At 38.2% G+C, this 12483-nt stretch overlaps 1 protein-coding gene across 1 annotated transcript in view; it reads right to left on the reverse strand.

Annotated features, from left to right (window-relative positions):
• Positions 1 to 1116: 1116 nt before the first annotated feature.
• The window catches only part of LOC125028824 (flotillin-1-like), a 17941-nt gene continuing 6574 nt past the window's right edge, over positions 1117 to 12483 (reverse strand). Inside the window, exons 2-12 of the mRNA XM_047618350.1 lie at positions 8739 to 8814; positions 8075 to 8165; positions 7708 to 7851; positions 7437 to 7556; positions 5548 to 5763; positions 5184 to 5264; positions 4561 to 4667; positions 4323 to 4428; positions 2738 to 2842; positions 1976 to 2140; positions 1117 to 1411 (exon numbers count right to left, since the gene is read on the reverse strand). Coding sequence (XP_047474306.1) covers positions 1394 to 1411; positions 1976 to 2140; positions 2738 to 2842; positions 4323 to 4428; positions 4561 to 4667; positions 5184 to 5264; positions 5548 to 5763; positions 7437 to 7556; positions 7708 to 7851; positions 8075 to 8165; positions 8739 to 8814 — 1229 coding nt within the window. The 3' untranslated portion in view covers positions 1117 to 1393. The remainder of the gene's footprint in view (positions 1412 to 1975; positions 2141 to 2737; positions 2843 to 4322; positions 4429 to 4560; positions 4668 to 5183; positions 5265 to 5547; positions 5764 to 7436; positions 7557 to 7707; positions 7852 to 8074; positions 8166 to 8738; positions 8815 to 12483) is intronic.

The following is a 12483-nucleotide window of genomic DNA, read 5'->3' on the forward strand; positions in this document are numbered from 1 at the left end:
TACTGATATTCGTAGGAACCCGGAAAAAATGAAGTTTGAGCATATATTTTGTGATAAATGAGAAACATGCTATGCTATTATAAATCATATTCTTAATTCCGACTAACGTTTATCGTTAAATATTCAGTCAAGGAATTCATAAGTAGTATCTACCAAATATATTCTACCAAACATAATAAAATCCTGCGGGCTTGTACAGTGGTAACGTGTCGGCTTTTCATCCGAGGGGTCGGCGGTTCGCGCCCTGCCCAGGCGCAATAACTTAGAATTGTTGCCTGGAGGTTACTGCTGAGGCTGGGCACCACGGCGGATAAGGACTAAGCTCAGGCCGGGCTCCCCTCATTGGGCATACCCCGGGAGAGGCTGAGCTTTGCATATCTGACTTATCTTTAATGCAATAATATGTCCTGTTCTTATCGAAGTTTTTTTATATACTCATTTGTTCAACTTAAATGATCGATTCCCACGCAGTATGACTAAGTGATTATCTTTTTAATCCATTCATTAACTTAAATCTATAACTTCATTACAATAATGTCATTAAGGATGACAGTATTGTACTTACAACCTTGTCTTCTCTCCCAGACGTAACAGTTGTCAACATTCGATCTAAAGTTTTTTTGTTGTAAACAGACTGTAATGCTACCATTTTTTCGTGCTTAATGAACTTTACCTCAAGTATGATGACTATAATAATATGATGACTATAATAAGAAGAAAATGCTAATAAAACTATGACAGTGATGACGTTGATAATACTCATAATCATTATAACAGAAAAAATAATAATGGCAATGACAATAACAATGCAATTACTAGTACTATTTTAATAATTGTAATAATAATAATCATCATAATCATAATAATAAAAGTAAGATTAATAATGATAATGATAATGATGGTTGAGGTATTCATAATAATAATATTAATAATAATAATAATAATAATAATAATAATAATAATAATAATAATAATAATAATAATAATAATAATAATTTGAAAAATTCTTACATTTTTCCTCAAGACATCTCTAACCTTGTTCGTTCGTGTTAATCTATTTTTTATCAGCATAATGTACTAGGTGTTCAAGGGTTCATTCGTGATGTACAACAAGGGTAAGTTTATTTGATATATTTCTATGCTATGTCTATATGATACATCCGATTACAAGCCATGCTATATAAGCTGTACAAAGACACATTTAGCATACATCATTTGTTTAACAACTTAAATATCTACGAATTCTTTTAAAAACATTTCTCATCAGCATTAAAATCTATCTTATTCCTAGGAAATTATATCCAAGTATCTTACACTTATACTTAAATACAGTATTTTGGTTATGATAATACAACATCACTTCACGACGCTGGTTATCCATTCCTGTCTTCCTTTATGCTGCTCGCACAGACTGAAATACAAAAGAATACAGTTTAGTTTTTTTCTGGTGAGTGTAGTGTATGAAGCAGAAGTACTCGTGTATTTTAAGGTAATGCAAAAATATTACGGGTGCCTTAGGACGAAAGGATTAAATGATGTTCAATTTTTCCCTCTTATACACATATAGAAAGATTGCTAAGATATTTGCTTAGGTCAATGACATATACTCTGACATTTTAAAGGTGAAATAAATCATCCCTTTTATCGATATGATAACCATCGTGACAGTTTATCTAATATTGTTTTTTCCTTTTCAGTTTATGTACTTTAGTCATTTCATAAAACGGTTAGCGCGAGTAATATCAAAATGTTTATAAGAATCAATAGTAATAACAGATGTGCAAGTATCAGTATAAATCTTGCCCTATCTGACAAGACATTTTTATTTACTTCATGTAAAACATCCTTTTTTATGAATTACTCCGCGGATATCACGAGGCAATTTTCAGAAACATCTTGTCAGTCATTGACAAAAACACCCTTTCTCACATATAACTAACATAATTATCTCCTAATGTGCATATTTAACCCTTACCTTTCTCAGATCAACACCCGTCATAGACTTGACCATTTCAGGGATGCTGGTGGAAATATTCATCACTTCCTGTGTTAGCTTCAGAGCACCGACCTCAGATCCTCCTGAAGACACCATCTTCACACTCTTGGCGTTGGACAAGGATGAGCTCACATTGCCGACGACCTATGCAAAGGAGATCTATCTTAGTTCCGTGTATATGTATGTATGTGTGTACATATAAATACACATATACGTATGTGTGTGTGTGTGTGTGTGTGTGTGTGTGTGTGTGTGTGTGTGTGTGTGTGTGTGTGTGTGTGTGTGTGTGTGTGTGTGTGTGTGTCTGTCTGTCTGTCTGTCTGTCTGTCTGTCTGTCTGTCTGTCTGTGTGTGTGTGTGTGGGTGTGTGGGTGTGTGGGTGTGTGTGTGAGTGTGTGAGTGTGTGAGTGTGTGAGTGTGTGAGTGTGTGAGTGTGTGTGTGTGTGTGTGTGTGTGTGTGTGTGTGTGTGTGTGTGTGTGTGTGTGTGTGTGTGTGTGTGTGTGTGTGTTCCCTCCCTCCCGAGGGAGAGGGTAGAGAGAGAAAGAGAGAGGGGAGGGGGGGTAGATAGAGAGAGAGGGGGGGATGGAGACCCGAGAGATAATAAAAGCTTGCGTGGCTATATATATATATATATATATATATATATATATATATATATGCATATTTATATATATATACTACAAAAACATTAACTCTAGAAATATTTCATAATAACTTCAGCGATTTCCAGTCCTAAATTACCTGTGGTATTGCTTTAAGGTACATATCCAGAATAGCAGCATTTTGGAATTCCTTGTAAGCTTCAGCTCGGTAGTGCATGCTTGCTGCTTGTGCCTTCGCTTTTGCCTGTGGATAAGAAACGTAAATGATGCTGGACATTATGAGGTTATCATACAGCTTAAGCTTTTTCCTACGAGACTGATAATTCGTGTACTGTGCTTACATGTAACAGATAGGAACCTCGATCAAGTGACAGTAGCAGTTAAAAAATAATGGAACCTGGGGATGACGGATTAAGTCTGTTGATGGATGATATAACAAAACTACTCTGCGTGGCCCGTAAGATATCACCCAGCAGGTTCAGACACCATAGCACCAGTAGTAGTGGATTCAGTAGTGCTGACACATCAGTCTCACAACCACACACTACCTTCTCCAGAACTTCCATCAATGTTGGCTGTCTTTTCTTTTAACTGCTGAAGGCAGGAACAGTTCTCGTGTACACCCATTCAGACCTTTCTCTCATCACCATAGTGTCCTCACAATGCTGATATGTCCTCATACGCGTCATGCCTAATGCTTTAGATCATCTTATGCATGTACTGACAAATCATGGTATATCATTGAATCTGCTCCAGATCCAGGGTACTCCCGATGAAGAACGTCACCCAAAAGTACATTCTAATCATAAATATGGTCGGGAGAAATATACGTGTTAAATCAAGAGACAAAACAAAAAAAAAATTAGGGAATTCACCATCGGCGTCTGTATCCATCCCAGAACCTTTTAACCTTCTATGGTGAGCATGGAACTGGCCTTTGAGAAAACAATCATGATATTAACGCTCTGAAATGCAGCCATAGCATCGGGTGCAGGACTTTTACACTATGACAAAGATTTAAGAAAACTGCTATGGACCTTGACACGCTAACTTTTTTAACACAAGAAAAAACACCGAGACCTTTCCTAGTCAGACCTGGTAGTTAAAACTTAACATTTATATATTTGTATCCAAACATTGCAATTTGCACACAGCTTCTCAGCACCATCTTCTCTGCACATATATCTACATTCCCACCTTGAGTAGCAACTTGTAGGTCATTCAGATTAACAGACCATGAACTTTCACAAACACCGACTTTCACACCGTGTAAGCTTGGAAACAGTTAAAAAAACTGAAATCGAAAAAAAAACCTAGGTGTTCCTCCACATATAGGGGGAAAGGTATCAGATATGAAAAGCCTGAAGCTGGAATATGGACTAACTAAACGACATTTCCCTGAATACCCATTGAATGAAAATTATCATGGTGTTCGACAGTAGCTCTCCGACCGTTAGATAAACCCTTGATAATGTAATAGCCACCAGAAAAAAATGAATAAACAAAAAGTAGAAAGTTACTTAAAAAGAGGGCTTACTACCATGCTGTATCTGTCCTGAAGTGGGGAATATAACCACAAGGGGCTATAGACATTGTTAAAGCTAGTTAAAAATACGCCTGAGCTTCTGTTTCAGTATTAGAACGTATGTTAAACCATATCAATTATAATACTGCTGTTGTGCAAAGTCGTACTCCTGTATAATGTTTCAAAACTTGTCACAAACCTCAATCGCAAAAGCCTGAGCCTCTCCCTGAAGGTGCTTGGATTCTGCATGAGCCTCTGCCTCCAAGACAGTCTTCTTCCTCTGCGCTGCAGCAATGGTTTCCGCCCTTCATATAACAAGAAGACATACACAGCTTATAAGATGAAATCCAAAGACAGTTGAGTATGGAGTTCATGCCAGTGTTATTCATTACTGGAATTCAGGAATAACTGCAAGTGTGTAGTGTTCTCATTCTCACCTGAATTTCTCTGCTTCAGCAGGCTGTTTCACTGTGGCTTCCAAGTGTTTCTCAGTTCGCTGTATTTCCTGTTCTTCCACATGGATCTTTCCCTGCCTCTCAACAACCTGTCATCAAGTAATAATTTTAATATTTCCATCATGTGAGCTTGAGTTGTAACTATATATAGGGAACTTTCTAATCTAGACACAATGTTTTAAAAGTATTATAAAATGGAAATCTCGAATTTCGATCAAAAAATAATAACTGGGACAAAGCTGCATCTACCAAACTACAAATCTCACCCATGGGATACGTATCAGTATCTTTTCGGCAAAATCATTGAAAATTTGAATGTAAATAGAAGTACCACGTTACAGGTTTATACATCTGGACTGAACTGAGAAGGACCAGCTCTAACTCGAAAATGAGACCCGCATTTGCAGGCTACTCAACACCACGCATAACGCCAACCGAATTCTAGCTAAAAGAGGGCACACTTAATCCACTAACATTTTGATGACAGTAGGTTTCCAACAAGGAATGTTTTACCTTGAATTGTGATTACCCACTGGCTAGGCGTAATTAGGCGTAATTCTGAAACATTATGATTAAATTAAGGGTTTCTTAGCAAGAACACTTACGACAATCTCCATTTTTTCTTCCTGAATCTTTTGTTTGATCTTGCATGACTGTAATTCATATGCCAAGTCAGCTTCTGCGTTCTGTGAATAGAATATATAGGTATATATTAATATTCATAAATATATTCACACATAAGAGATTGGCGGATAGATATGTGTGTGTGTGTGTGTGTGTGTGTGTGTGTGTGTGTGTGTGTGTGTGTGTGTGTGTGTGTGTGTGTGTGTGTGTGTGTTTGCTTGTGTATAAGCATATGTGTAATTTTAAGAGTGAATGTGTATTTTTATTTATGCATGTAATTGTGTGTGAGCGTATGCATACATTAAATAAAATCATCCAAAGATTCTCCTATTCCCTTGCACCCACCTTGGTCATAACCTCCTGGTCATACACTGCCTTCTGCTGCTCGAAGTTCCTGTTAGCCAAAGCAATAAGGCTATCATTGGCGTATTTAGCCTTCATTAGTTCCTCGAGGGCCAAGCTCTTCTGGATCCGCGACTCCTGCTGAGCTAACACCTCGCCTATCTTCGCATCTCTCTGAACCTCCGCTGTCCTCGACATGCCTAGGGCTTGAAGATATCCCTGTAGGGCAAAAGGCACTGCTGAAGAAAGGGTAGGTTGGCTTGATATTTTAGTGGTTAGGGCTTTCTTGCATGTCCTTGCTGTTCGCTTAATCTTTCTCTGTCGTTTGTCAATACTCTCTCTCTCTCTCTCTCTCTCTCGCTCTCTCTCTCTCTCTCTCTCTCTCTCTATATATATATATATATATATTATATATATTATATATATATATTATATATATTATATATATATATATTCACTCATTCTCTGATTCGCTCTTCTCCCCTCCTCCCTCTGTCTATCTGTCTGCCAGTCAGTCTGTCTGTCTGTCTGTCTGTCTGTCTGTCTGTCTGTCTGTCTGTCTCTTTCTCTTTCTCTTTCTCTTTCTCTTTCTCTTTCTCTCTCTCTCTCTCTCTCTCTCTCTCTCTCTCTCTCTCTCTCTCTCTCTCTCTCTCTCTCTCTCTCTCTCTCTCTCTCTCTCTCTCTCTCTCTCTCTCTCTCTCTCCTTCTCTCGTAACCATATAGTCATGATTCAAGAACTGGCGTTTGAACAGTACCTAGAGCAGTTGCATAACTCGAGAATGAGATTTATAATCAGTTGCATAACTCGAGAATGAGATTTATAATCAGTTTGTAATCATGGCGCTTGTGATATGGAAGCTGTTGCCCATGCATATCTCCCCTCTCTACATCACTTATGTAATTCAAGGGACCCTATGCATATTGGCACCAGTGCTGTCGCAACTACCAGAATGAAGATATTCACCAACAAACTACACAAGGTACTCTAGTTCAGATTTTGCTATCTAGGTAATACACTTGACTCAGAGGGACCAAGAGCAGTTCATCATTGCCTTAATCTAATTGGCCTGGATGGCAAGAATACATGCAATGCCCACCTTCATATTATTAGTTTCTTGTCTGTACACACAGATGGCTCTACAAGCGTTTAGTTACCAAGGAGTGTATTATTAATCTTCACTATTTCACGGGCTTACCCTTTTCCTAGATTTTTAAAATGCATTTTTATTATAATTTTGTGTTTACTGTTATTGTATTTTAATAACATAATATCAATAATAATAATAATAATAACAGTATCGATATTAATGCTATTAAAGAGAAAAGTACATTTTCCCGCAAATTAAAATAATGGGAAAATTAACTGTGGTCACTAAGGCCAACTAATGGATTCTTTTTTGGCTGAGCACATGTGGAATTATCTGTATGCAACAAAATACTAACAAATAAAATACAGTGGATTGTACATAAATCTGCAATCACTGGGTTAAATTTGTTCTGTCCTCTCCTAAGACAACACTGATTGATGCCAAAATGCATGGACTCTTGCCCTTCAAATTTATGTTGCGCGAGCAACAACAACTTGAGAAAAAGCTCCTGCACCGCTGCAGAAACTACAATACAACACGAGAAGTGCCAGTTAGTTTATAAGTTTCAGTCTCCACTGGCATAGAGAGAGGTACCAGGGGTCAATTCTAACAGTGGGGTTGTTCCTGCACCAACTAATGGATCACCACTTTTCACGGCATAGATACAATGATCACTCATAACAATACTAATAATTATAATAGTAATGATGATAATAATTATCATTATGAATAAAAAATAAAAAAAACATACCCACGTATGTACATATTGGAAAGTTGGGTGCATCTTTCTACCCTGAGACCTACCCCCTCATCTGTTATATCTCTGATGGTATAGGAGAGAACTTGGAGGCCGAGATTACAAAGGTCCTTGGAAGCCACTTCAAACACACGCGAATTGAACAGCTTCCGATTCTTATAGATATCCTGAAAAAAAAAGTCATATAAAAAATCATGAAATGCAGTATTAGGAGAAGAGAGCTCATACTCGAATGATATTTTGAAAGGAAACACATGCTATAATGCATAGTATAAACATGAAAGACAGAACGCAGAAGACGAGCACAATGATACCCACCTCAACTGTCATAGTGCCAAGGATGGCCCTCTGGTGACCCTCTAGCGTGGCAGTGATGAGTGCCTCGATCTCATTTTTGGACTTGCTAAGAAAGTGTTCACATGCCCGCTCGAGGACCTCTGGGTGCTGTGTGCTGATCTTCACCTGCAGGAATGGATCCCATTGTTTCAAAAATAATATGAACTGTTTATTGCTATGAACACTTCAATTAATAATGAGATATGATAAAGCACTCCCCAGTTTTTCCCCTTCCTCGCTATACTAACATCACACATATGCGAACAATGATCGATGCGTTATGGTTTGTCAAAAAGATAATTCTATATCTCTAAGCTTAGCAATTTGGGTAATTATGTGTCACACTCACCTGAGCAACTCCACTAACAGTGATGGGGACTCCCTGGGACGTGTAAACGCTTGCTGAGCCTATTCTAATGGTCATTACATTGAGTGACAACCTGCAGAAGGAAAGGGGGATTACTATTGAGTTTAGCATTGTTCATATACTGTAGGCAGAAGAAACAATCATGGGTAGACTTTTAAATATACATTTTCTTTTTCTTTTCTTTTTTCTTCTCCTTACAATTTTTTTCACTCTATTACGATTACCACTACCCATATAACTATACACACTACAGGTACATTTTATATTTTGGTAAGAGTCCAACCTCTTTTCCAGACTTATTGAACTGCCCAACTTCTCTTTCCAGTCTTTTAAGATTCCCAATAAACTTCCGAAGAACTAATTACCAATCTCTTCACTCGTCAGCATCCTCAGATTCACTGCCCTATGACTACAAAACCATCACATCAGTCACGAACTGAACAATTAGGAATTTTCTCTGCTACACATTTTTTTTTTTCTCATTAATGAAGTGGTGAACTGCTCAAGCAACTTCATGAATTAACTGTTAAATGACGAATTAACAATCCACCGCCTCATAGATGAACGACAAATCAGCAATCTCCTTAGCCACACTCATTCACGAATCAATAATTTCTTGGGACTCATTCAAGTCTCAGTGACTCACCTGCGCCACCGCTGGATGCACGGGAAAGCAATTATTCTTCCGCCGGTGATGAGGGCCGACTTCCGGTGGCCGAAACCTATAGGAGAGAAAGACAAAAAAAAAAAAAAAAAAATTAAGAACTGACCCTTTTCTAACTCTTTTCATTTTAAAAATGAACTTGTAGTAGGTTCAGTGATTGTACTGTGATCTGATTTGTTTTAAATATCTTCCTGGCAAACTAATATTTGAATGTAACCTTATCCTAGGCACTGTATTAGTGTTTTGCAATACAGTGCCTAGGATAAGGTTACTATTTGACATGTAGGAATGATTATCACTATTATTATCACTATATGCATCATCATTATCAATAATAATTAGTACTAGCAGTAGTAGTAGCACCATCATTACTATAATTATTATCAGTAGTATAATCATAATCTTCATGAACTTTTTCATATACTCAACCAGTTATGATCAAAGGTACAAGTTTATCAAGTTGGAACCCTCTCCTCAGATATGCAGCACTCTCTATCACATGGCAACCTTTGGTTTAGACCCCTGGATAAAGAGGCCTACCAATATGAAGTGACATTTAGGTGTACTTTGTCGCCTCCTGAACTCTCTTCCCTTTCTTGTGGCCACCTGCCCTTACACAAGTCCCTCAAGAGTTGTTTTTTTTTTTTTTTTTTTTGCATCCTTCCTGTTGTCCGTTTGTAGCAAGGATGGCAGCAAGGGCGTGACCGTCATTGCTAAATACCCGACTAAGAGAGCTATACTCAATTTATAAACGAGATTACGATAATATCCAAACGAGACTAGGAGACTATGGAGATCAAGTTAAAATACGGGAGTCCCCATGATATTTTGGAGCTCTTTCATAAAGCTCATGGGGCTGAACAAACAGACAACCACGCACATGGACAAGGGTGACAGGGAATTCTGTCAACAGAATTTCCAAATCTCCCTCGCTATGAATGCCCAAGTCAGAGCCCGAGGTCACGCATTACCTACAACAGCCTAGGAACAGAAAACACCATTAGACCAAACACTCTCATAAAGGATAGTTTTCTCTCTACACCAATCACACCAGAAGAAAAATAAACAAAAAAAAATGCACCAAAAACGCAACACCAGGAGCAGGCAACATAAACAAAATCATTTTAGAACACCTTCCACTCATCATGATCCGTAAGCTACATCATATATTCAATGTAGCATTGACAACAGGATATATCCCTGATTAAAAACACAATGCATCATACATAATACTAGGCAATACAGCTTTCCCCTACACAGGACCGAGAAAGATCGCCCTCGGCCTTGCCAACAAGCAAGAGATCGTCACACTACAAGGCGACAGAAAGGCCACTGACAATCTCATGACGATCTCAAATCCAAAATAATATACACTTATCTGCTTTTATAATTCCTTAGTTTTTATGTACGGTTTTAACTGGCTTGTTTAAAGCTATTGTATTTAACAATTAACGTAAGCAATTAACTGCCAGCAGTTCACGGGAGAAAGAGCGGTGAAAAATCGTCTCCTTTTTGCCGTTTTCTTCGGCATTATGTACTTCTATTTCTAATTTCAATAATGAACACCTTTAAAATGAGCTACTTTTTTCCATTTATGATTTACGTGCTAAACACTAAACGTGTGAAAAAAGGGAAACCAGCAAGCCCCACGAGCGTCAGAGTGGCTCGAACTACAGAAGGGATTATTCGCTACACTAGAATACAGAGCTGCAGTGGTTGCACTAACACTTAAAAACTAAAAATGCTATCAGTACAGGACAAAGCATCCCTCTGGGTGCATGGTGCAACTTCCTACAGAAGCCCTATACAAAACTTAACGCATGGAAACACATTTACACTGAAAAGACACGTGGGCCCGACTAGGCGAACACTAAGCTAAACAATAATTCATAGAGAAACACATACACCAATCTACACACCCACACGAAGACAAAATAACTGTGATCGTCCCTAATTCTTAAGGTACATTTCAGATTATAAGAGAGAAAAAAGTATAACAAAGAAATAAATTAGTAATCATAACAAACAAACAAAAAAAAATCAAGGAAAAATAAATTTACAAAAATAATCCTAATAATAATAAATGCAGAAGTCACCCACAGAACTTGGCCTGGATTAACCAAACACAGGAGAGGGTTGGCCGCTTTGATGCCCCTCAGAGATATGAATTCGGCGGCGCTATTACCATGGCTTGCCCGCCTAGTGGTGTTGGGATGAAAGGCTTACAGACGGAGAGGTTTCAGGGTAAGGAATACCTTAAAAACTAGCTAAATTCTCTCACTTGATTACCTGTGACTGTAGGAGTGTGTTTGTGCAATTGCATAAGGCAGACAAGCGAATCAGAAGCCGTATATATTATATTCTCGTCGCACTTTGTCCTTTCTCTGTCACTCCACAACTAACCCCTGATGTATAATTTTTGCCTACTTTGCTTTACTCTCGCAATATCACAAGCCTTCTTACACTCCCTCTTAGAGCATCTCCAGTTGCACTACTCTACTGACGATTTTTTTCTTTTCTAATCATTTTTAGTACTTTTCTTTATTATTTCATGTGTAGTGTATTCACCATGCTCTCCTTTCGTCCACCTCCCCTTGATAATAATCATACCTAGTTGCCGATGAATTCATACATCCCAAAAATGACATGTCTTCCCAAACAAATCACATCTTCATTTGCATTATCCTATATTTCAATTCCCCTTCATTATCCATTTTCTATTTAAAACACCCCGGCCCACTTTTACTTTTTTATCAAAATATCAGCAAATACAAAATAATATAAAATCGAAGCAAAAAGGTTATAGTTTTGATGAAGTGTTCTAAAGTTCCTCTGGTAACTTTGTTTACAAATATTCTCTTTCACACTTGTTCTGTTAGTTATCATACTTTAGAAGACTCACTGAGGAAATCTTTGAAGACGAAACCCTTGACATACCCAAGTATCAGTTTCATACACAAACATGCATGCACACTGAAGTTAGAGATGCAACCATCACATCTCAGCCCTCTACCTCTCACGCACACACACTACCACAATCCAAAGAAACCACACACGCACACGCACACACACACGCACACACACACACACACACACACACACACACACACACAATAAATAAATCCCTGGTCCGCTGATTCCCGAGAATTTGAAGTCTACCATTCAGGAATCCCTTCCTGAGTTTGGCGTATCCAAGGGCGGGGTACGCCCTCGCTTCAAGCATCAGACGCCATGCAAAGAGACGCTAAATGGTTTGGACTTACTTCGACTGACATGCTGAAAATCGTTGTTGTGATGTTTTTCAATTAGAATCCATTTCTTCACCGACTCTTTTACTATTAACATTTCAACTACACGAGACAGGTAGTGTTGGGTTCTACAGTCTCGTAAAATTCAAACTCTATTCACTCATCTTGAATCATGTATATTTTCGAAAGAAAAGATACCTCATACACGACCAGATGGGAAGGTCGTCCCAATCTTGTTTAAAGAAGCAAAGCTGCACTCCCCTACCACATACATTTCAACTCAGTCCGAAAACACCATATTTCCAGTGTGAGAGAAAAAAAAAAACAGACTGGAATAAATCTCCTTTTGTGGATATTAATGGCAAAGCTCCATCCCGAGAGAGCGCCACGAAATCCGCCAATCCTTCTATCCAAGCGAGAAAGATAAGCGTCTCCTGGCCTGCTACAGGAATCGATTACTTCAGAATTCTCATCGTTTA

Source organism: Penaeus chinensis, chromosome 9 (assembly GCF_019202785.1).
Source record: "Penaeus chinensis breed Huanghai No. 1 chromosome 9, ASM1920278v2, whole genome shotgun sequence".
Taxonomy (NCBI): domain Eukaryota; kingdom Metazoa; phylum Arthropoda; class Malacostraca; order Decapoda; family Penaeidae; genus Penaeus; species Penaeus chinensis.